General features: G+C 33.9%; 1 protein-coding gene across 12 annotated transcripts in view; it reads left to right on the top strand.

Moving 5' to 3' along the window:
- LOC108717998 (regulating synaptic membrane exocytosis protein 1) overlaps positions 1-27,181 on the top strand; it is a 195,401-nt gene that overhangs the window by 115,873 nt on the left and 52,347 nt on the right. For 3 of the 12 annotated variants that reach the window (XM_041564692.1, XM_018265499.2, XM_041564680.1), the window contains 6 exons: positions 1,592-1,669; positions 4,321-4,410; positions 6,657-6,728; positions 12,795-12,898; positions 19,652-19,681; positions 26,538-26,650. In XM_041564692.1, coding sequence (XP_041420626.1) covers positions 1,592-1,669; positions 4,321-4,410; positions 6,657-6,728; positions 12,795-12,898; positions 19,652-19,681; positions 26,538-26,650 — 487 coding nt within the window. The remainder of the gene's footprint in view (positions 1-1,591; positions 1,670-4,320; positions 4,411-6,656; positions 6,729-12,794; positions 12,899-19,651; positions 19,682-26,537; positions 26,651-27,181) is intronic. The other 9 variants (XM_041564681.1, XM_041564682.1, XM_041564685.1 and 6 more) reach the window with 9 other exon arrangements.

Genomic DNA, 27,181 nt, shown 5'->3' with positions numbered 1-27,181 from the left:
TTTTTTTGCCAGAAGTTTGTTTTTATCTTCTCTAATAATGATAATCTGTAAATAGATAAAATAATTTAGTTTAGGGTCAGTAAAATAAATCTGTGCTTAATTTTCAGTGTTTAGAAAATTGACTTTCTGTCTTAAACCATCCATAAAACAATATTCTATGGAATGTTTCACATTTCTAATTGTTAATTTTTGAGCGTTTTGAGAAAGCTACACTAGTATAATATGAAAGTAATTTAGTAGCTCGTGATAACAGCTGAAATTTCTACACCTTAAGTATCTTGTGTAATTTTCACAGCAATATTGATTTTTCTGTTTCCGCTTATTACAAGATATTAAAGGTTATCTGACAGACGCACAAATAAACATAAATTGCTTATCTGTATTCTTTAGCAGGCTTTTATTTGCATGCTAATTTTTTTAATTACATTTTTTCTGTGCCTTATTTGGCTGTGAAAATATTATTATGCAATTATGGAGTAAATGAATGAACATTACTCAAAATATAGTGATTACCAGAAATCTTTTTTTATTTATAAGGTTCTGTCCGTTTATAAAAAGTAATATATGTTTGGCAGGGAATATTACATATTGCTTTCTAGTAAATCAGAATTCAGTGTAAATTTTGCTGGGATTTAATTTAGTATATCCCCAATAGACTCTAATTGTCATTGGAACTACCTGCAAATGTGTAAAAGCAGCACTGTTTCATTTTGTACTTGTACTTCTGTATGTAATTCTCTATATTTGAATCACAGATTTCATATGTTTAGAAAATGTTCAGTACTTCTGCTGCAGTAAAACCCACTTACAGCATGTTGTTAAATTTAACATATATTTATATTTAAGCAGCAGTGGAGTTAATGCTGTTAAAATAAATTGTAAATTTGTTGTGCCCTGTTTTGTTGGGCATTGGGTCAGACCCTGAGTGTATTTCTAGAGCAGTGTGCCATGCGCTATACAGTACAGCAGTAAAGTCAACATGTAGGTTTTTGTACCAGAAGCAGTGCTCATAAATGGTGACAGTTCATCTGAATAACATACTGCATGGAGTGATATCAGGCATTTGTAACTCCAGTGGAAAGTTTTCAGTGTAACCAAGTTTTCTGTTATTAAAAGGTGTAAACAAACCTTTGTATCCCATAAATATAGAACTAAGCATGTAGTAACTTATTCTTTATATGTGTGGTAGAGTATCCATGTAAATACCAGTCTAGAATTTCTTCTAAAGACAATAATTGCCTAGTGGGACCTAACCAAGTGTAACACTTCTGGTAAATCTTAGTTTATCATCTTCAAGCATCTTCATGTTTCAGGATTACTATTTTTTAAATTTTAGAAACTGTATAACAAAATATATCTCTAACAACTAAAATTAGTAATTATGAACCTCAAAAAAATATTACTGCCTATGCATAACACTGAAATATGTAGTCTTCATCATCTCACCTTATTATTTTTCCATCCTAAGTAATGTATTACATTGTGGAAATTAAGATGTCACCCAGACTTATAAATATATTACTTGTATCCTATTTTTTTAAGTATTATTGCATTCTTTTTTTGTGCTCTCTTGTGTTCTGCTATACACAAGAAATACTGTAAGGCACAGTAAAACATTACCACCCAAGATGCCTTTACTAGAGTATGGTTCTCACTGGAGGCTCTACAGGTAAGAAAATGTGTTGTGGAGTTTCAGTAATAAGTCATGTGGTCCATGTTATTCCACAAAAAGAAGAGAGTGAGTGCTAAAATGTGGCAATCTGTACATTAACTTTGTGGAAGGTTTGTCAGTATATTGTGTATATTGTATGTAGTGTATACCTGTTTTCATACTAAATATGCTTAATATTCTTTTCCATATTGTTTGTTAAGTATAATAGCGCCTAAAGGAAAAGGTGTATGTAATTTGTAGGACTTTTCTGTGTCAGTAAAAAAGAGAGGAAATGAAACAGATGTCCAGTTCAAATATCAGAATTTTTAATAGAAAAAAAAATAGTATTTGTAACTCACTTGCTCTCAGCATGTGCACAACAAGAAGAGGGGAAATTACAAACACTAGTGAAGATCTGGTAGACAATGGAACTGCAAAACATTCAGCGTAGCAGCAGGACCACGGGCATTGTCAAACACATCTCTGTATGAATTTTGATTGGGCATCTGAAAATCACAGTACACTTTTACTTAGCAAGAAAAGCCCTGCACTATGTATATGTATGTTCTTCCTTTTTAAATAACAATTTTAAATTTATTTTTTTACCCTCAATTATACAGAACTCTTCAATTAAATAAAAAACTTTTACATTTTTAAAACTTTCCATCAAATTTAGAATTTCAAGAATTATTATTTAAAGAATTATTCTTTAAGCAGATTCCATTTTTGATTTAAATATATATATATATATATATATATATACAAACCAATATTGGAACGCACTCCATGAGAAAGTCGAGGCCTGGGTGCCAGTTGACTATAGATAATTCGTATTTCACCAAATAACAGCACTCCAAGGAAGTGGATAACACCAATTTGGTGAAATACGAATTATATATATATATATATATCATTATGGAAATAACCACTGTATTAATTTAGGAGATATATTTTACATTCATCGTTGAAGAGTGCTGTTCCCAAATTTCATGTTTGTTCACAGTGTTAACTTCTAAAAATGAGCAAATTTTATAGTTTGTGCAAATACTTGGGAATTGAGTTTCTGACAATATTTTTAAAGAGTTTGTCTTTAAGGCATCTATTTCAGGAAATGATTAAAACTATTTATTTTAGCATTGTTAGCATATTTAGAAAATGAAAATACAAAATTAAAAAAAGGAATTCACCATATGTAGTGAAGTAGGAAATATCTTGCTTACAGATAATATTTTATTAAGTTTTAGTTGTACTTTATCAGTCAGTTGTTTTCATGTTTTGCTGTAATTTTATACAGTTTATTTTTTTCTCAAACAAAGTCATGTTTTTTTATCATGCTCTTTGATCAAACTTTTTCATTTCTGCTAATTAATCCTGAAATTAGTCAGGAAAGGACACACTGTACATCATATATTTGTAGAACTCGGGACTGTTTATCAAACTGTGTAAAATGTTTGACAGTGGAAAAACAGTGTCATAAATTGGTGGTAAACAAGTACCCAATGTGTTTTTTCATCTAGCAATGTCTGGCGGTGAGATGCCGATGTATGGTGCATTTGATTTTAATTTTTTACACAGTATGATAAATAAGCGCCTATAGTCAAATGTAGAACTACAGTTGTAGAACTACTGGAGTTTTCAGGCTAACATACTGTGCGCTGGCAGAGAAATATTAAATGTGCCATAGGCCTTAAGGTGGCCCCTAAACAGTGTATTTAAACTCATCTAGAGCCATTGGATCTTTATTGCCAAAAAAGGTCAGTATTATTTTGCCAAGATTGTTCTATGATACAGGTCCCTCAACATTTCATATAGTTGTAGGAAAAATAAAAATAAGCATTTGCACCACAAAAAACAAATGAAGCTCACTTGTAGTTTTGTAATGTTTTGTACTTAAATTCATGTGATTTAAAAAAATGTACTTTTTGACAGAGAAAATCAAAGCAACCATTAACCATCTCTTTCTATGTTGTTTCATTTGAAACCAGAATTTAAGATTCATAAAATCATAATGCATAGTTCACAATATCATACTGCATATTTGTATTATTTATTATACATTACTTTCCATTTGACATTCATATCATTGCAATCCAGCTGGAGTTAGTAAACCTGGCAACTATTTAGTAGTGCAGCTGTCGAACAGTGGAAGAATAAAAACTAAAATAAATCCAAATAAAATCTAAAAAATATATGTATACAGTAGTTAAACATAATACAAATGTTTTCATAATTAAACATAATACAAATGTTTTCATAATACTTAAAATTGATTTCATGGTGAGCTATGCCTTTAAAGCTTTAGTAATCATATATTCTTACTGTAAATGAAACACAATTCAAAATGCTTATATAAATATCCATAATTTCACATTTTGGAAAAGCATACTTCTTCAAAAATAATGTATTTTCTAATATCTTATTTTCATATTTTAAATTAGACATATAGTCTAAAAGGGTTAGGCCTCAACATTCAAAAATTCACATCGCCATAAGAATGCTCATTTTCAGGATGGAGCACCTACTGTTCCTACTCCTAGGAACTGAAATTGTAAATTCATGCTAACTTTACATCTTTTTATGATTTTCTATCTAACATTGTTCCCCTCTCTTTGTTTTTCTTTCCTATTCCTCTTTCTCTTCTACCACTGGATGCAATGCACTGGCACTAGTGAACTGCAGCCCTCCCTTGACAGGGCTAGAAGTGCTAGTACCAACTGCTTGAGACCAGATACTAGTTTGCATTCACCAGAACGAGAAAGGTATAAAACAGACTTATTCATTCTTATCCCATGTGCCTGTGTTTTTTGTTTTTGTCATGTCATTGTAATTATGATTTTTTTTTTTATTTTAATGTGTCATACCGTGTGACTTGTCCATGCTTTTTTTTTAAACCAGGAAATACTTTTTTTTTATTATTAGGCAGTTTAGTGGTGTACAAATGTTGTCTCTTTAACTACTCTCTTTTTATACTTCATTGAACTGCGCTATTTCAGATAATGATGTAACTAATACAGATTGTAAAGAAAACTGCATATCTATTTGTAGCCCAAAAAACAGGGGCACCTGTTGTTATATGATGTAGATATTGAGTCATTTTCAGACAGATTGAATAACAACATTCTGTTGAGACTGACCAAAATCTGATGATCATGTATATTTTTACATGATCAGATAATGACACTCATCAGTTAGATGACCTAGAAGTTCAAGGCAGGTATTTTTTATATTAGATATGTTATATATCTCTCCAGTGCCAAAGAAGAAAACCAGTATTTGTAAAGTTGAATTTAAATTGTTTTGGGGAGTAGCTACAAAAAGAGAAAATACTCTGTTAATATTAGTATGGATTCTGAAGGCAGGGTGGATTTTGGCGCAAAATGTTGCATTTTGGCACCAAAATCTGTCACGTCTGTCTGCTTCCAAGTGCAGGCAAAGCAGGATCGGAGGAGCAGCTGGGGAGTGGATTCTTTACCTGCGGAGAAATGCAGGCCAAGAGCTACAATCGTCTGGCCCTAGCTTTAAATTTCTTCCTTTATGATGGACTCTGACAATTGAATTAACACATTACTCATACTTGATTGCCAATCAAGTAGGAGAGAAGCACCCCTTCCCCATCAGCTTCACAGAATAATTTGCAAGTGTCTAGCAGAGAAAGGAGGAGCTAAAAGAAAAAAGAGAAAAAAAACATTTTTCTTTACAGGTCTCCATGGGGTACCCCTCTAGGTCTTCCTAATACAGTTAGGTTGATATTTAACATTCTGCGTTGCACTGTGGCAGTGGACTATTTCAGAAATGTTGTTATAGAAATGATGGGATTATTATACATTTAAATATCTCCACCAAAGCATATGTTCATTTAATTATATTAGCCCACAGTGCTAAGTTCATCAAAGGGCACAATATTCTTCCTACCTGTGTTACATTAAGCAGTACTCTGCATCATGTGCTTGTTGCATAGGGCACTGTGGAAAAAGGGAGCCTTGCTAGTGAGCAGTGTGCTAGTAGGGGGTGAATGTGTGGGCAATCCCATGCTTACCCTTATATTGTAGGCTCAGCTTGCACCAAAATTCACACTATTCACTCATGACCAAATCTTTGTGCCTGGAAAATTTAATTTGTACTGATTTGAGGTGGGTGCATTTACTCTGGGGAAATGGTGCATTGTGGATAAATGCAACGGAGACTTGTGGCATGTGCTTTGTGCTTTGCACCATTTTAATAAAAGAATCAAAATAATGTGTATTCCAAATCTGACCTGTGGTTGCTGGACAAGAGACCCCAACATGCCTTAACCTTGATAATACATGTATGTATACAGGTAAAGTACTCTAGGATTTGTAGTCCAGCAGCAACAGAGTAAATTGTGGTTGAGCAGTGCAATACAGCAGAGTTTAACATCCCGTTAAAGAAAAAGTGAGCATCCCTATTTCTAAGAAACGCAAACGTGATGTAGGATTTTTGCATCGCCCCAAGGCTAATATTTTTCAGGTAGAAAGTACACCAATTGATACAGGGTACTGACAAATAAAAGCTTAAATTCACTAAATGCAAGCCCCTAAGCAATGTATATCACCAGTATTTAAAGTAGTTTAAGTTTGTGAATACATATTTACAAGCATATAGTCAGCTTAAATACATAGTTGTCACATATCAGAAAAGAAATGTTAATTCTGCCTTAAATATCAAAGTTTGTATCAAAAGTAATCTATGTCTCTTAACATAAATAAATTAAATAACTTCAGTTTAGGAACCTTGGCATAAAAAGGAAAATCTGCGTTGTTTGTGGCTGCCTCTAACAACTGTTCTCTCAAATATATTTCACAATTACTAGGGATACCTAAGCACCCATTTGTACATATACATTTGTTTTGTTTTTAGTTTTGTCAATGCTCATTTCATGATCTGTGATCTAATGACTGTTCTTAAGTATGGGGCTCCATTCTTCATTACAGCATTTTTATTTCTGTTTTCTTGTTCATTTCTTTACTGGCCCATTTCATCTCAGGCAGCCCAGAAAACCGGAAAGATCTAACAACCAGAAACAAAATAGGAAAAGCACTGTTTCTGAAATAGAAAGGTAGGATTGATATACCTTTGTTTTGCACTTGTCTGATCAGAGTACACTGATATTGATTTTAGTGTTTAGTTTATCAATAAAGGCACACAACATGTGTAATGTTTCTGACATTGCTATCATCTTTTACCTTGGATGTTTATATAATGGGATACCATTTAAATAATTTTCGTACCATCAGCTACACAGTGGACATTATAATAAAGTTTGAAACTGAAAATAAAGTCAGGTTTCAAGAACAATCATGTTTAATAATAGCTATTTTAAGCTATATAAGTGGGTATTGCTATTTGGTTTTGCTATTTGGTATAAATGGGTATTGCTAAATTGGTTTTCCTGTTGTCTGAGATAGCTCAGGCAATTAACATACATCTTTTTATTTGTATGTATTTTTATCTAATTCTGGTAAATAATTGTGTGAAAGTTGCTTTTCAGCACTGTCATTTAAATCTGAAACATGTCACAGAGTTTCACAGTAAATACATTAGCAATCCTTTAATCAAATATTGTTTTTGTGTCCCTGCACTGGTACCCTAGGATAAATCCGCCCCTTAATTTATTCATTTTAAAAAGGGATTAGGATGCAGAGTTGCGCATCTACAAGCTTCCCTACTGTATTCTTCTGCTTTTTTGAAACTGGTACATTCTTATTAGCATTAGTTCCTTCATCTACAGATGTACACTATTTCTACTTGAATATACAATGGGAAAAACTATTAGTTCACCAAACCTGTGTTCTACATTATTGTGTGTTGTATTTCAGGGGTCAGTTTGAAAAAAAAAAAAGTAAAATAGATTAAGAAATTCTACTTAAAAAAAATAACACATTATTGAATTCATACAGTTCTGATGCATTTAACTAAACAAGTCAAAATAGATTGTTGTTTAATATTGAAGAGTTAGGGGCCCATTTACTTAGCTCGAGTGAAGGAATAGAGGAAAAAAATGAATTTTGAATGTTTTTTTTTGGCTACTTCGACCATCGAATGGGCTACTTCGACTACGACTTCGAAACGAACGATTCAAACTAAAAATCGTTCGACTATTCGACCATTCGATAGTCAAATGTACTGTCTCTTTAAAAAAACTTTGACCCCCTAGTTCGCCACCTAAAACCTACCGAAGTCGACGTTAGCCTATGGGGAAGGTCCCCATAGGCTTTGCTATCTTTTTTGGTTGAAGAAATATAGTTCGATCGATGGATTAAAATCATTCGAATCTAATGAATTGCGGTAAAATCCTTCAACTTCGATATTCGAAGGACTTCAATTCGGCAGTCGAATATCGAGGGTTAATTAACCCTCGGTATTCGACCTTAAGTAAATTTGCCCCTTAAAGTGAACCTATGTAGGCTAGAATGCTATTGACCTGCACCATCTGTGCACATCTTTGACCATTTACCCCTACGTTACCAGGCATAGAGGAGATATAAAACAACAGGACCTCTATTTTGTATGCCAGAAAATACTGTAATGCATATAAATTGCTACTAATTTGGCAGTCCTTTGCAAGAAAGTTTCAGGAATAAAACACTGAGGGGCAGATTTACCTAGGGTCAAATATCGAGGGTTAATTAACCGTCGATCTTCGACTGCCTAATGTAAATCCTCTCTAAATCCTTTGACTTTGAATATCGGTCGAAGGATTTACCACAAATAGTTCGATCTAATGAAAAATCGTTCGAACGATTAAATCCTTTGAATCGTTCGAGTTGAACGATTTTTAGTTCGAATCGTTCGAAGTTTTTTTATTCTATTCCTTGACTCGAGCAAAGTAAATGTGCCCCTCACAGTAAGTCGCATTGGAAGCAGATAAAGAGTTATTTTGATGCAACTTTTTCTTCTTCTGCCAAGATGAGTGTGTGAATGTGGAATGCAAAATTTCTCTTTACTAACCAAATGTATGTACCCTTTCTTGGCAGGAATATCCAGGGCCACTCTGTGGCGCTAACAGTATAGATCCCAAGCCTCCGCTAAGTGGGAAATTTGCGGGGTTTGGATAAGTTAAGTGCCTCCACCCAGGGCTAAAACCAGATAATGGTGGCATACAAATCCCTGGGAACTGCAATAGCAGTGATTTTGGTACCAATTGTAGCAGACAATAAACCACACAATGGGCAGATATGCAGTAATATTAGAAATGCAATATATGCAATGCAATAAGAACAGTGAAATAACAATAATACAATGAATATTAGACAATGTAATAAGTATTACCCTTTGTATGAATATGTCCACTGTGACTTTAAGAATGGTGAGTGTGCACACTAGGGGTCTGAGGGGATATACCAAAGTAATAAGATCAGAGTTATGTGTTGCAACACTAGATTGATGCACCCCGGGGTGTGTAAAGTAAAGGTCTCACCAACTCCCAGTGATAGTGAAAGAAGAAATAGATCCTGTGAGGCAGAGCAGATACAGACAAGCAGTGTGGCAGCTGTAATCCACACTGAGCTTGGAATGCTGGCGTAGGAGAAGCTTCCTGAATTCCTGAGGAGATCCACTGCACAGTCATATCACGGAGGCTGATGGGAAATCCACAGTCCAGATCCGGTGTACATGCTGGCAACTCAGGGCTGAAGTCCTATCTATCCTACATGGATTACTTCCCTAGCAATAGCTCAGGCAGCTGCACTAGTTCCAGTCACTATGATGGCTGACTGGAAAAGGTTAACTAACTCCCTGTGCTCTGACTATGGGATTCCCTATATGGGTAAATGTTCTATAGGTGAAATCCCTAGTTTCCTACTCACAAGTGAGAAGAGAAATCTCAGGCTGGCTCTCAGTAGAGACCATGTGCAGAGACCATGCTTTCATCTTCTCTTATTCCTGGTTAACCTAAGCCTCACTTTCATTTTGGCTCCAAACTGCTTTCAGAGAGGTCACAAGGTCAGAAACAAATCCTTCTTGCCGATTGGCCAGGCTGTGGCTGAAAACTGTCTCACTGCAGTGCAAGCAGCAGCTATGTTTTTGGTGGATCCAGATTTAAGTCACAGGGTTATGCATTTTTGGGAAAGGTCAAATAACACTTCCCTACATGTAGTAAGATTATATGTGGATGTTACATATGGTGATGTTGCAACCTTTTGTACCCTTCATTCATTTCCATTTATCTTGCCTTTCCTCTTTTAGACATGCAAAGTTTTTTTCTATACAGTAATATTTCCACTTTCTATTTTTAAACCCTTCACCATTGTTTTCCCCTTTATGCCCCTAGTTTAAAAGTCATATTCCCTATGGTGTCTCTCATTGCAGTTTTATTAAAATAAATTATTTGGGGGCATTGTTCTTAGCTGCAATAAGTTTAAATGTTTAGGGGTCCATTTACTTAGCTCGAGTGAAGGAATAGAGGAAAAAAACTTTGAATTTCGAATGTTTTTTTTGGCTACTTCGACCATTGAATGGGCTACTTCGACCTTCGACTTCAAATCGAACGATTCGAGCTAAAAATCATTCGACTATTCGACTATTCGATAGTCGAAGTACTGTCTCTTTAGAGAAAAAACCTTGACCCCATAGTTCACCACCTAAAAGCTACCGAAGTCAATGTTAGCCTATAGGGAAGGTCCCCACATGCTTAGCTATCTTTTTTTTGGTCGAACAAAATCGTTCGACCGGTGGATTAACACCCTTCGATCGAACGAATATCGCTTAATCCTTCGACTTCGAAATCGAAGGATTGAACTTCGACAGTCGAATATCGAGGGTTAATTAACCCTCGATATTCGACCTTAAGTAAATTTGCCCCTTAATGTCTCCGTCTTTGAAGTGAATAATGTGGCAGACTGTTCTGTCAAGCCCCAAAGTTTTAACTCCATTGCAGTTTTCCTATTAGTCTTTTTCCTCCCATCAGGTTAGAGACTGAACTTGTAATACTATTTGAATATTTGTACTTGAACAAATGAACACAAATTAGTAAAGTGACACTTATGCAGCACAACTCTACAATAAATAATATAGTACATATATGTTCCGTGCCATTAAATAAAAACTGTTGTTCATATACCATATACTGACACCCAAAGTGTCGTAGATGCTTAGTAAGTCTTATTTGTGTGATTATGTTTTTTTATGTATGGTTCATTATTGCGTTACTTTAACCTAACATTTTTCTTTCTGCAAAATACACAGCCGTGCTATTTATCAGTGGTGAGCTACAAAATGCTGTAAATACTTTCAGCTATTTACAATACAAGTGTCTTGTCTGCAGCTCTTAAAAAATGCTAGATTGAAGATTAAAAAATAAATAGTAAAATATAGCACTATGTATCAAATAATAAGTGAAACAGAATTAATATAGGTTTGTTTACTGAACTGTATATCATAGCATAACATCAAGCTATTGTAACAGGAAATTGAGGTTGAAGCTTCAGATCCAGATATTTTGATTACCAGTAATCTTGTAACAAATACACATAGAAGCCAAACTAGTTGTGGGAAATGTATAACCAAGCTCTGTAGCGCTACTGTTTCTTTGGGGTTAGCCAGATAATTAAAAGGTCATAGCTACAGAATGTTCAGAATGGAATGTTAAAATAGTAGAGGCTAATTGGAGAATTTTGTTATTGTGCTTTCTCATTTTGGATAATTCGCTAATAGTATTACTATGATTATAAAGATAAAATATTTAAAGGGCATGTAAAGTCTAAAATAGAATAAGGCTAGAAATGCTGTATTTTGTATACTAAATGTAAACATGAACTTACTGCACCACAAGCCTAATCAAACAAATAATTTATGCTTTCAAAGTTGGCTACAGGGGGTCACCATCTTGTAACTTTGTTAAACATCTTTGCAAGACTAAGACTGTGCACATGCTCAGTGTGGTCTGGGCTGCTTAGGGTTTGTCATAAACAAAGCTGCTTGAGTACTGCATGGCTGAGAAGTAAGGCGGGGCTCCCCCTGCTGCTCATAAGTATGATTGTTTCCCTGCTCAGCATTTAGGGACCAACAATTCCTATCCACAGCAGTAAATGAAGGGAGAATTTCACTGCATACAGTCAGGTTTCTTATAAAAACAAAACACATTTTTTAATTAACGTATATTGGAGATAGGTTTCTTTTTCATTAAAGAAAGTAAAAATGGGATTTAATTGTTTTGCCTTTACATGCCCTTTAACCATAAAGAGAATGTAAAGATAATAGACAGAGCAACTTGCATATAAGAGGCAGCCAGATTCATTCAGTTTATATTAGGCAAACACAACCCTGTTTAACATTATTCTTCACATGATCAGTTGATAGATCCGTTTTTATTTCAGTTTCATTGCACAACAATTGGACATTCAAGTCTGAAAATCTGGGCAGCCATTGGCACATGTCAACTAATCCAAAAGCAGCACTTATCATATCAGATATTTAGAAAAATACAACTGTAGTGCCATGTTTGTTTTATACATACTGTATATCATATATCAATAGAATTTTAATATAATTTTAATGCTGACAACAATTAAAAAGATGTCATCTGGCAAAGCAGCTCTTTTAACTATTAAAAGCCAACCAAACTTGTTACAGCAAGTGGGAACTGCTTTATCAACAACTTTAGTTATAGTGCATATGAAGTGACCCCCTCCCCCCATAGACAATGTGTGCACTACAAGAAAATCTGAGGTGAGGGTTGGCTAATTGCGTGTTTCCCGGCAGCGGGCAGACTGGGAACGAGTGCAGTCTTTGCACCCAGCCCTGTGGTGCCCTCGTTATGCCATGTCAAAAAAGATATTTTAAATGCATCATTGGCACTCTTAAATCAGTAGATGTCAGTGCATCTGTGGAACTCTAAGATCATTAATTGTACATACATCTTTGGTTCTCTCAGACCAGTAATTGGCAATGCATTTGTGGTACATGGGGAAGAGAAAATGCTGCATCTATGGCAATCTCATTTTTGGTTACCATATCTCTACAGATTTTTGGTTAAACATCACTGACTAACATGAATGTTTGCGTTGGTATGTTTCATGTATAATATTAATATGAAAATATCAATTTCTTGGATCAGGATTGGATCGTAGCAGCATATTAACAAAAAAATGAGACAATGATTGCTTTGTAATCTTTCTTTCTTCAGAAATCACCAACTAGGAAGCCAGTCATCAGCTGATTCTTCATTTAGTAGTCGAAGAGGAAGGCAGCTTCCGCAAGTCCCAGTAAGAAGCAACAGTACAGAACAAGGTAGCCCATATCACCAGCCACACATACAAGCAGTGTTTCATGGCGTGGTTTAATTTAAATGTATGTGGATTGGTGAATATTGTTTATTGACTGTGAGTTTTTTCGTTCTATCTGTAAGTTCTACTTTAAATCATTGAGATGCAGTTTTTCAGTTTTTGTCTTCAGAAAGTGGTCATTGTTTCATCTGCTTATCATTGTTTTGCTTGAATAATTGTTCTTTGATGTGTTTTAAGCAGCCTATTATGCATATGAATTTAATACAGAAGCAAATGATTTATAATGGTCACTATTTTTAAGGGTAAATACACTGCATATTTTGTTCATGTGTATATGCCAATCTTATTAAGGAAACAAATTAAGATATTTGAAACTAGAGTGTTATGCTATTTTTCAATAATAATTGGTATTATAATCTATTCATTTGACTGGTATCTATGATGATAAAACTGTGAAAATAAAACAGAATCCATTAGACTGAGCATACCTGGGAATATGCTGGAAAACTATTTGGGTAAAAACAGTGTTTGTTTAGCTGGTACTCAGTTCAAGATTCTGTGATACTTGGGCTTTATTCTTATTTGTGATTTTATTTATCTCGCTTTTCACACAACCAAAAGTCTTATATATGTTCTACTATATGTTTGTAAAGGCTTCTATTTTCTTTTTGAAACTTGTAGTGAATCTTGTGATAGATGGATTAAGTTAAATTTACTGGAATTGGCTACATTGATCATCTGCCCAGTTAATAGCCTACTGAAAAAACAGAAATCTTTTCATGACATATCTTTATCTAATAAATGCATTAAAATGCAATTCTACCCAATTTGGGGGCTACACATTCTTTTAAATTAAGTTAGTATATTTTTATATTCAGGTCAGTCTTTCAGTTATCTGAACAGTTAATTTTTTTTTCTACATATACATACTGGTGAGATTGCTAAAATTATTGACCACATTCTTCAGTGCTATCATAAGTATTTTTATCAGGTGACTTATTAATTTAACTTTTCTGAAGAATTGTGTTTAATTTTCTGTTGTCTTTGAAGTATAATTTTGTTCTTATAAAACAATACAATAGACATGCATCGTGGTTCTGCTTAGAGAACCACAGCCACTATAGGAATTAAAGAGAATTCTCAGAAGTAGAATAGCAAGCAACATTCAAGCTCACATCTTTGATGTACATCTGAATGAGATGTACAAATCTTATATACCCAAAAAGCAAAAATTGCATTTTTATTAAAGGTTTGATTTTAGTAGTTTTAGATTTTTTGAAACCACAACTAAACTCCCGAACTCTAAAACCACGATTGTCATTGAATTTATTAAAAGATCCAAATTCAAAAAGAACAAACAGAAACGATATGCTATAAAATATGAATACCTCAAAAACCTCTACAAACTTGAGTTTTTCAGACTATTTCTAGGGGAAAAAAACCCCAAAAAACTCTAAAAGGCCAAATTGATTTAACACAGTCCAATAAGATCAGCACAGCTCTCTTGACTTCTATAGCACCTTGACAACTGTTACTTGGCATTAGAGGTTTTTATGTTTTTTTTTACAATTAGGGGGTTATTTACTAAAATCTGAATATTTTTCATTAGTTTATTAAAACACTTTGACCAAACTCCCATCCATTTTTTCCCTAATTTATAAATAAATTAAATAGAAAAAAATCCAGTCAGGGAAAAGACTCGATGAAATTGTAAAACATACCCAAATCATATGATTTTTTCAAATTACGGCCTGCAAACCACAAATTAATGTCATTACTGTAAGAAACCCAGCGCAGATCATGACATCTTCCAATTTTAAAAGTGACTTCTGCCATTGACTTCGACATGACCTCAGCAGGTTTTATCTACGAAACAATTGTTTTCCCCTTTAAAACTATATGGGAAAAAAAATGGAAATCCTCAAATTTTTCAAGATTCGTGGAAAAAATTGCAATTCGATTGTAAGTTAATGGGCCCATAGAGATCTCAATAGATGACCATAGAGCAGAGACCTTCCTATGGACCCTTCCATGTTTTTTGATTTTATATGGTAAAAGATTGCAATTATTTGTGAACAGTGCACCACAAGATACATAAATAGCTGGTATTTAACCAACTGTGAAAGTCATAACCAGAATACATAATAATCAACTAATTTTAAAGGCTCATTTCTTTTATAGTCCTCTTCCATTTTAATTCTTACTTTAATAATAAATGTATATGTGTAATAAACATACTAGCAATATGAGCAAATTTTTGCATTAACCACAATTTAACCAACAATATTTATGAAAACTATTACCAGACTAGTTTTAATATTGAGTGTATAAGATGTGTATGAAATATGGGGTTATTTGATTTAGAAAAATATTCAGTAAAATAAAATGTTTTCTGCTGATTAATTGCATCAAATACAATTGCAAATTTGCCTCTAATTTTTGGCAAATTAAAACTTTATTTCACTTTTTGTTTCTTAACAATATATAAAGTTACTACTTTAACCATCTTATAACATTTTACAAGTTAAAGTACAGTGTTACAGTGTTACAGTACAGGGTAAATATTCTTATTATTCTGAAAAATATTCTGATAGTAGGAAACATTCTGTTAAGTCAATCTGATGTTACTGTAGCTGGTAATTCTTTTTAACATATGCGACATCCATGTTCTGTTGGCTGTGAACATCTTTTATGAAAACATGTTACATACATTATCTTGGAGAGCAATGTTACTGTTTAACACGATCATCTGTCCAATAGATGATCAGATTATATCTGATTTGTCCTTTAACTTTCAGCTTGCCTTTATTTTAGTACACTTTTTTTCAGCATTGAACTGTATTAAATATTATAACACATATAATGAAATAATGAAAGATATAATGAATAATAATTGGATGAAACACTCTCTACAGCATTATATAATATTACTTTTAATTTCAAACTGACTTTGTCAGTTACAGGTTTTAGCATATGCCTAGCCAAAATCTACAGATATCTTCAGTTATGAATCTGCTCTCAAAAATCGAATGGTATAGGAAGAACTTGACTTAACATCTCCAAGGAGATTATCATTTAAACAATTTCGTTTAGCTAATTCAGTACTTAAAAGTTTGAGTCTCTCTATATCTATTTAATGGTAATGTTTTGAATTTGGGTTTTTCATTTCCATATATCCTACTAAAACAGTAGGAATCATGTTTAGATTACTTTAATGGTGATGTGGCCTTGGTTTGGAAGGGTGCAGTTATATGGGAAATTGCATGTTGTATGGGTGTACTTATCAGCTCCGAACTTACTTTGTCATTAAGAAGTAGATTAGAAAGTAATTGGCTGCTTTTATATCTTTTAAACCTTCTGCCTACAGGCGGTACTTAATCTGGTATTAGTGTTATTGTACTGTATGTATGAACTGCTCTTTTCACTGTTGAACACCTGGGGAAAGTTTGCAGCCTTATACTTTCAGGACTCAGTAATTGATGCTTCTACCTTTTTTGAAAAACTTTTTTTTAAAAGTTTGCCCTTAAACACATCTCTAAAACTGTTTTCATAAAGATAGGGAAGTTTGGTACATTTGTTCTCATAAATGTAGAGAGGCTGTAAACGTATTGCTTTGGAAGCTGGCTTGCTTGCTGGAAAGTCAGAACCAGATTAAACATATGCAAGGTTTTGGCAAAGTAACCAATGATTTCAATTATAGTTGGATTATTTGCATATAAATTACATTTGTACTGATCACCAATGATTCACATCATAGTTAGGACATCTGCTTATAAATGGATCCTGTCTGAATGCATTTAATAAATTTACTTTCTTGCCAGACAAGCTATAGTTACTTTTTATGCAATACGCAAATAAAAGAAAATGACAGGTGACAATGCACAAACAGATGAGTACAATCTGACATTCCTCATGAATAAGCCAGTATCAGAGACATTTTTTGCACTTGTTATAATTTATTATATTATTATGGCATGTAAGAAAAATAACCAATGGAAATGTAGAAAGTTAGTGATAACCACAATAAACTGTTGCCACTGCCGCAGTTAGTTTGCCTGTGCATTTACTCCTAAATAAATAAATAAATAAATAAATTTAAAATATATATTATATATACTGTTCTATGCATTAGGTCAGCAGTAAAGTTGTTTAATGTAGTCCATCTAGATGATAATGATGACCTTATTTTTTCATCCAGTATATTTTCAATAGACTGTTAATAGATTGTTAAGATGACAATTTCAAAATAAGAAATGATGTTGCCAATATGTACAAATGTTCTAATTTTCCATTGGAATTTTTAAACTTTTAAAGAAGAATACATTCAATCTACTTGGGGGGCCTTATTTATCAAAGTCTGAATTTTTCTGACTATTTTTATTAAAAAAGTCAGAGCAAATAGGTCCAAACTTCTAAATAGGATTGGGACCTGTCCCTTTGACTTATATACAACTTTGGCAGGACTGAGATGCTTGATTTTCGGATTATGACTTTTTCCATCCTTGGGGTTTAATAAATCTCGAAAAAATTTGAGGATAAAAAATTCGGATTTTATAGTAAATATTTTTTTCGAGGTTTTGGCATTCAGACTTTAACAAATAACCCCCTTAGTATCTAAAGTCAAATATTTTTACCAAAAGTATGTGAAATGTCTTGCTGTTAAAACATATATTATCCATCAGATAATATATTTAACTGTCATGTTCAGTCCACTAATTACTGATTTTGCTATTATCCTCTTAATTAACAACAAATAAATACATAGGTCTAAAGTTTGCGGTACAGTGTAAATGATATGAAAATGTTTTAGCTAATAGTATTTCAGCATGGCAATATCCTGGGCTGTCTCAAGAGCAAAATGTGTCAATTTAGATTTGTCTCATAACATAAGACATTCTTTTCTGTGTTTATTTAGTATTAAATGCTCCTGGAAGACTTCCAGACTTTAATATATTGGCCGCTGGTCAGAAAGGGGCATGAGAAAGTTTTAACCGCAACACTTCCTTATGAATGTACTGTATGTATGTATTCTTAAAGATACAGTCAGTAAGTGGTGGCCAGCAACATTGGCACACGGAATCATTAATTGTTGCAGGTGCCATGGAACCAAAATAAGCAAAGCGCACAGAAATATTCCATCTATAATATATATATATATATATATATATATATATATATATATATATATATATATATATATATATATATATATATATATATATATATATATATATATAATATTAGTTAACCATCAGCCCATTTGTAAAAGAACATGTTAATGAAATTGATTGAAAATATGTTATAATATATTAGTGGTTATACAAGCAAATGTTTTTTTGAGTTTATTTTTTACTATAAACATTTTATACTAGAGTGCCTTTCACTTCCTTATTTATGCATATGTAAACTGCTTCAGTGCTTATCATCCTTGTTAGATAAACATAAATATTTGAAAAATAATTTGCATCGACGTAAGCAATGAAATATGTGAATCAGTAGTAGAAAAGATAGTTGGCATCTCTCTATGGACAGACCACATATTTTTTAAGGAAATATGTAACTCGTGTAATGTTTAAATGCTCTTAAACTTTTAACAAAGATGTTTGCTTTCTCAGTAGTGTGCTACAGTGGCCTAATTTTGAAGGCATGCATTCATTAAAAATATATAAGATAAGATTATAATAATGATGAATATAGTATTTTTGTTGATTATACATTTTTAGTCCTCTAAATTATACTATTCCTGCAATTAATCAATTGAAAAATGTCAATTACACCATGAAATTACAAGCCCTGTTTTGCTTATGTCCAAATGGCTCAATTCCCAATTAAAACTGTGTTGTTAATCTATTAGGGAATAATCAGTTATTGGAGAGTAATCAGCAATTATCATACATATCAAAGACACAAATATAATCTGGGGGTAATGTGTTTTGAAATGGAGCTGACATTAGTAATCTCAGTAATAGGTATTTTATTATTTTTTACTTGTGCAAATCACAGTTGCCTTTTTATTTTAATTATAAAAAAAAAGTTAGTAGTTGGGGAGCACCGCCCATCAAAGGCGCATTTTTAGCTTCTGGTTAGGCAGGCGTCTGATAGGGACATAGAATTGGCTACTTGGGTGATCGGATCGGGAGGGGACCTTTGTGGGTGAAGTGGTTGGACAATTGAATGATCCGTGGGTCTGATACTATTTGGATACTTGTACCTTTGGTACATTTGAGCTTTAAACGTACTCAATCGCTTTAGGGCTGTTGTTACCTTTGGTTCTCACTCATCTAACCTTATACCACAAGGGAGGGATCCTTAAGTGGGTGAAGGGGTTGGTTTGGTGTGGGGCAATCTTGGTTGTACCAGATAGATGTGTAGTTTGGCCGATGTGCTAAGTAACTACCATTTGTGCTCCAACCGCCACTTTGTATTGATTTAAGTGCAATTAGCACATTTCCCCTCGAACCCGGTGTTACCGTGTCAATCAGCCTCCTATACCTAACCTTAATTTTAATGTTGCTCTCTAGACTTTGTTTTTAACGATTCATTAAAGGTTAAGTTTTAATTTTGCTTCATTGGAGTCTTGGAATTTACAGATGGGAAGGTGCAGTTATGTGGGTCAGCTCTTTTTTCTTCCTTCTATTATTTTAATTATATTGTACTGTTTTGTTGATTGTCTCTTGCAATTTGTTTGTGTCTAATGTATGATCTTCTAATTTTTATTATTTTGTTTTTCATTATTCCATGCATTAAAACATTCAAGAACCAGAGAGTTTTAGTTCATCTTCAAAAGGTAAATATGCATATGTTTGATAATTACTACAATTTAACTACTAAAAGCCAAGTGATGCTGCTATGATTTTTACCAGATAACCTACATTACATATTAGTTTCTGTGTATATCAAAGGTGTATAATGCACATGGAATCAATATGGGTATCTTATCTACTGTAAATATTATTAAAATAATCAACTGCCACAGGCATCAGTAGAATTAGTGGAAATACTAAAAAGAACTTAATGTTAATTAAGCTATATAAATCCATATTGGTGGCAAAACAATTCATTTGGTTTTATTTTATGTTTATATGATTTTTTACAAAACTTATGTATGGTTCAAATGATTGAAAATCCCATATCCAGAAAACACCAGGTCCAAAGCATGCTTGATAACAGTTCCCATACCTATAATGACTTTGCACTAGACCTGGTCCATCTCCCATTTTACACTACTCGCCCAGCTTCCCTTTGTGAATTTTGTATCAGAATTTGTCTTTACTATGTCATAGACATTCCTAGTTAGTTATGGTTCCCAGTCTAAAATTACAGGGCTCATGGTAACACCCCATATCAGTTGAGCCATCCTTAACTCCTGAATCCTGCTACAGGTATTGGATGTATTATGTAGAACCCCACCATCCAGAAAAAAAGCTATTTTTCTCTAAAGGGCAAATGTATTATAAAGTTTTTTCCTCTGTTCAGAATGAATACAAGAGTTGTTTATTGCAGGTTAATTTTTGAAATTTTTGAAAATTGAAAAATGAGTCATGTTTTTCTGTATTTTTTTGTAAGCCAAATATTATTGCTCTGTTTGTTACAACATTTTTCACATCCCAACATTTGCTTTTCACCAGAAACTTTCACCAGGTTTACTGCTTGTGCCACTGCTTGTCCAAAATTTGGAATCATTCAGAACGTGGGATATTTTTCTGATTAAGTGGTATAATAGAACCACACAGTCATATTGTAAGCTGATTGAGTTGATTAGATAATTTGTCTGTAGCTGAATGTAGATTTAACTTGGTTTTATCAATATCTTTCTTCTTATGCCAAATATATGCTGGTGGTTTTAACACGTACAAGTCCCAAAACAAGAAACTGTACTTAAACTATTTCCAGGATAGGCAGGCATGTTTTTTTTATCTGGTTTGTACATTTTACTTCTACCTTCACATCTGTGAACCTATGTTGTTCATTGGTCATCATTAAAGTTTTAGCTTATGTAAGCTTATACTAAAATGAGTGGCCCTGTTGCTCTACAATAGTAGCTATACCCCAATGTAAAGACATATATTCCTCAGGAGTAAGCCCTCGCAAAGGTGTGGAGGCAGGGTGTAGTATAACTGTAACAATCAAAAAAGTGGTTCTTGAACACTTAACAGATTTATTAAATATAATTCACATAGGAGTTCAATCAGATATAAGCGGGAAAATGAACAGCAGTGGATAGGCACATACTCACCATACTCACATACTCAAGTACCATTGGTTATTATAAGTCCCCACAGGAAGGATAGTATAAACAGTGACTAAGAAGTTACACCCAGCTTTCAGCCTTTTCCCTAAATGGAGTGAACTCTAATGCGTATTCCATACTTCTGAGCAATTGGTACCCGGGATCATAATCCCACTCACATTCCTCGGTGTAGCCTCAGATGCTCGGATAAATAACACTCCTAGACTGAGCTATGAAAGTGAGCTAGCCTATCACTTGCTAGACCTGACCTTTCTAGGTTCCACTTCTCCCTTAACAAACTGGACCCTTAGCTTATATGTGCTCAGCATATAGTATATCACAACACAATGCCATCAAGTTGCTAAATCTGGGATAATTAGGGGTCATGCTTTGACACAGGAAATGGCGTCTAGCTCCTGTATAACTAAGGGGCCCTTAAGTGGCCAAACTTTAGGGGAATGTACTATAAATGCAGATACATTTACCAGTCCCCTACATTTAAATAACTTCTACATGACAGAGCCTCTAAATTTATGAAAGTATACCAAAATAATTTTACTAGAGTCTTTCACCTGGAGATAAATAGAATGAATTTATAATGTTTTGATATAAATTTTCTCCTGTTAAGTTTTGTATTGTTTCCATACAATATGCGTGAGTATGTATAACTTTATTTATAAAATACTCTAGTATATGCAGAGCTATTCAATTTTACAGTTCCACACAGGGAGGGCAATGATATAATAAATAATAGTAAGTAAATAAGTATAAATATACATGTGCCACGTGGTAAAAGACTAAATAGGAAGGAAGTCCCTGCCCCACAGAGTTTTCAGTGTAATTGGGTGAATAACATACAGGTACAAATAGAATGGCAAAGTGCACAAGGCTTTGGGCATTGACCTTTATGTTCCAGGACTGGGCAGGTAGTTTCAAGAGGTAGATGATGGATTCTCTCATAAAATAAAATTATTATTATTCATATCTGAGTAAATAGATAAATAAAATATGATACGGGTATGGAACCTGATGTCCCAATGCTCGGGACCTGTGATTTTCCTCATAAGGGGTCTTTCTGTAATTTGGGTCTCCATATCTTAAGTCCATTAAAAAATCATTTAAACATAAATTAAACCCAGTAGGATTGTTTTGCCTTTCATAAGAATTAATTATATCTTATTCAGGATCAAGTACAAGATACTGTTTTAATATTACAGAGAAAGGGGAAATCATTTTTTTAAATTTTTAATTAGAATTGAGTCTAGAGATGATGGCCTGACTGTTTCTGTATAATACGTTTCTGGATGACATTTTTTACACATAAATACACATTTATAAGCACATTGTTTTACCGGAAGTAACTAGTCTCTCCTCCTTTTTCAGGTGATTATTCTAAAAGGAATTTTTCAGTATAAAAATAAAAACTGGGTAAAAAGATAGGCTGTGCAAAATAATCTTTCTTTCTAATATAGTTAGTTATCCAAAAATGTAATCTATAAAGGCTGGAGTGACTGGATGTCTAACATAGAACAGAACACTACTTCCTGCTTTGTAGCTCTCTTGGTTTCCACTGATTGGTTACCAGGCAATAACCTATCAGTGTTGAGGGGGTGCCACACGGGCCATAACTGTTTGCTTTTGAATCTGAGCTGAATGCTGAGAATCAAATGCAAACTCACTAAACAGTTATGTCCCATGTTGCCCCCCTTCAAGTCACTGACTAACTAAGAGCTGAAAATCAGGAAGTTGTGTTCTGTTATGTTAGACATCCTCTCTCTCCAGCCTTTAAAGATTACATTTTTGGCTAACTAACTATATTAGAAACATTTTTTCATTTTGCACAGAGTATCTAGTTTTTATCCTTACAAGGAACTTTTCCTTTAATGTCCCCTAATTACAGCACTTTGTATAACAATCAAGGAAGAGGGGGAGTGCTAGATCAACATCAAGAAAGTGGTTAACCTTGTTGCAGCTTCCCAGAGTGCCCTTAAACAAGAAGATGTTATAAAGGGAAAAATATTTAAAAATATAAACCAGGGGTATCACTATCGTATGTTAAATCTCCTGTTAAGAGGGAAGTATAGTCATAAGATAAAAGTATCAGCTTTATACATTAGAGATGGCGAATCACTTCTTGTGTGCTTGCTTCTTTAGTGAGAATTACACTTTCCATTTACCTCAAGTGCCCATCGTCAAATCAAACATTCCTTTAAGAGTACTCAGAGATTATTCTGCTAAAATAAAAGTATGAGGGGGAAACACATAAGACTGTAAACAAGACAACTTGAAACAATTGTATTCCTCCTTTCCTGTACAAATAGCAGTTCTACCTTCAAATGCCATTCCTTTTGTTGTCCTTCCAAGAAGGTAGGGTTCTACTCATTAGTTAAATGTTATTTTAATGTTGAAATATGTATGTGTATATTTTCATTCCTAAATCACTAAAGTGATTACATTGTTATGTCACAGAATTGTGTAGTTTTTGTCAAGCGACCTCACAGTATCACCTTTCCAAGGTGCTAAGAACCCATATTTGCAGTTTTTAATGACATTTTCTTTGAAATACTGGTCAAGATTAGAGTGTTTAGAATCAAAGCTAATTTTGATTCGCAGGTGATAAATATGAAGAACATGAAAAAAATAGTTAAACTAGTTGCCAAGGTGAGACAAGCAAAGGATGGGGGAAAGCAGAGACTATAGAAGACCAAAATGAAGGTAGTTATAGGCTTTATTTTCAGATACTACTAGAGGCAACATTTTAAACGTAAACTGCTGTGATAAAAGGGTGAATTCTAAATGGTGATATATTGAGATGCATCTTCCTGCAGGTGTTACCACTCTTTTAGGACAAGCTTGAGTAAATAAGTGAGTAAGACCCAATTACTGTACCTTTTAGAAGTAGGCACCGAGTTTACCATCAGTCTAAAAGGATAGCCCCTACTCCAAATTCCAAGTTATAAGCCAGATGAGATTGGGAGGTTTGAGTATGGAACAAGAAGGTGAAGGTTTCTTTTAGGAATTAGAGGCTTCTATGGCTTGCAGAGACAATGAATTTGCTTTCCTCCTTTGCAAACAAGAAGTAGTATAGGGGCAGTTGGAGAAAATAAAACCTTGAAAAAAACTTTGTATAGCTTTTTTTTGTGATTCATTTTTGGAAATGCCCCTCGTTTATTAATGCATCCATTTCTTTGTCAATAATCATGTACCTTGTACAGCCTTGGGGAATATCTTGGTATATTATAAATTAATGTAATAATAGTTTTGTGATAGTAGGAGAGGTCAATCTTGGGTTGCAGATTTAAGTATTGTCTATTTCAAACTCATTGTTGGAAGGGAATTTCACAGGCCTGAATACAATAATTAGACAGGATGTCATTCATGTCAACACCACTGATTACCACAATAAGTTTCTAAATATTTAATTGACAAACTCCTGGAAGACAGCTGGTACAGAGCATTACCATGTATTAATAGTGCAGGTGTTAAAGGTGTGTCTTTCATCAGTGACCTTCACATATACAAATAAGATTGTAGGCATCACAAGCTTAGTTGAAATATTTGTCCCTTTTAGTTGGTCAAGAGGAAGAAGGCCAAATAAACCAACACTGAAAACTGTTCTGAATATGCTCCTTGGGGCATATTTATTATGCTATGTAAAATTAAATTTGCAGACAAAAACGTTTAAAAAGCTGTGTAAAATAAATTGCGAAGGTGTGTATAATTCTACACCATGCGAATGCCAAATGTGACCCCATTATTTTACATTGCTTTCAGCAGAAGTTACATAAGAAAAAGTGAGTAAAAATTTAACATAATTTTTTACACTGTTTCTTACATGGCAAAGCGTGGCAATGTGTGGTGTATCATCCTGCTGTTTTTTTCACAGCATAATAAATATGCCACTTTAATTGCCTTAATTTCAGTAGGCGATAAGTAGTGTTTTGCGTCAGTGAGTCCCAGGAAGAAGGTCAGTAGGGCAGACATAGGGAATGTGGATTGAAAGAGTTTTTTAAAAAACCATCAGAGTCTGATGATCAGTGGAATTAATAGACCAACAACCTAAAGGAAAAGATAGACAGTTTTAAAACAATATGCACATGAAGTTATTTGGTTGAGAGAGCAATGCAAAGTGGAGTTATGGAGACAGAACCAGGGTAACCCAGAGCCACTGGGGCTAAAGTACTATTAATAACAGATTATAATGTCTCTTTAAGTAGAGCACCCACCAGTAAGGATAAGGACAACAGTTCTGTGTTTTATACATTACTCCATAAGATAAGAGTCCAAAAATCAGTGGCATTATAATTACTCTGGCAGATCTGCATAAGTTGTGAGCAAGCCACTGCTGCTAGCATTAAAGATTGTGCTAAAGGATTGCAGAAAAACCTTATCATGTTTGACCAGAGGAGCATTCTATTCCCAGAAGGGTGATGCTTTTGCCAAAACCTCACCTTTGCAGCAAAATCATGTAGTCTACCGTACCCACACTGTAATGTAGTGGGATGACTGGGTAGTGCATGAGGAATCTTTAAACTTGAGGATTACTGCTGTGGAGGAATCTGAATTCAAGCTGCTAAATAAGGCAGCAGACACAGGAAAGACTACAGGTCTATCAGAGGCCCATGTGCAAAACAGACATCAAAAATTGTCAAGTGTATCTCTACTGGGCTTCCTAGGCTTCCATTTGTCTGGCCATCTCTTAAAAAGTTTCCTCCAGGTCTGACAGTGCTTCCACAAAACATTCCATGCCCCAACTGTAACATCAGGTCAGAGAGGCATTCTGGACCAGTCTGGACTTGGGGGAAGATGTCACTGATGAATATGCAAACTTAAAACAAAGGTTAAAACAAAGGCAAAGTATCCAAATTGTTAATCAAAGCTTTTAGTCAGTATTCAGGAACAGGTCAGGATTCAGGAATCATAAGTCAGGAACGGCAGTAGTCAAAGAACCATAAAATCAGAAAATATAACACACCCAGAAACTTGTCAGGGCAAGATCTACAATCTTTCAATGAAACTGGGTCTGCATAGCTTTTTGTTGTAAATTTACATTCTGCAATCAGGATGGTAATTTCAAAACAAAGTGGCAAAGAGTGGTGATGTTATAGGATCCTGTTGATACCGTTGTTGCAGCATCATAGTTTAGTTACCCTTTAACATCAGCAACACAACAGTTATATGATTAAAGATGTAATTTAGGCAGGCTCCAAAAACTTTTTTTTCATGTGTATAGTGGTTTTGAAAGTAAGCACTTTATAATCCTATTTCAAATAGAAAATGCAGCTAAAATAAACACAGGCAATTTTTTTGATCTAGATCTAGATCTTTATATGTAGGAGTACATTGTATTCCTCTTTCAAAATGTATTTAAATTTATGTATTCCACTTTCAGATGTTTAATTATATTTTACAGCAAATTTGTCGATGGAGGAACGAACAAGACAGCTGAAGATAAAAGTTCAACGGTATAAGCAAATAGCTGGTTCAAGTTCAAGTCAAGAACAGGATAGAGAGCAATATATTAAGGTAAAATTATTGCATTACATAAAGTAATCATTTCACTCTGAGTGCTTGGGGTCTGGAAGTGTGTTTTTAAGTAAACTCATTATTCTTTTCTTTGTAAAGGAAACTATTGAAACATAGTAGCTGAACACATTTTTAAAAAGTTATATATGTATGGGACCTATTATCCAGAATGCTCAGGACCTGGGGTTTTTCGGATAAGGGGTGCTTTCTTAATTTGGATCCTTAATAAATGTTACCAACAATAAAATAGTTATGAAATCAATATATTGAGTGTCATTACAACAAGGGGCAGTTTCTAAAGTTCGAATGGTAAATTAAAATTTTCCATTTTGGTCAAAACTCAGAAACAAAACTTAAAGCCACTGATTTAGAATGTGAGATTTATCACACCTCAGCCCTGGACACAGTTCTAATTTGACTATTCGCTACCTAAAACCTGCCAAGTTCATGTAGAAGTCAATGGCAGAGGTCCATTGAACCATTTGAAGATGTTAATTGCCTTTCTGACATTCAAGTTTTTTTTCTGAGGAA

This window comes from Xenopus laevis, chromosome 5S (assembly GCF_017654675.1).
Source record: "Xenopus laevis strain J_2021 chromosome 5S, Xenopus_laevis_v10.1, whole genome shotgun sequence".
NCBI lineage: Eukaryota > Metazoa > Chordata > Amphibia > Anura > Pipidae > Xenopus > Xenopus laevis.
Note: the sequence above shows the minus strand (reverse complement) of the source record. Positions and strands in the feature narration are given on the sequence as shown.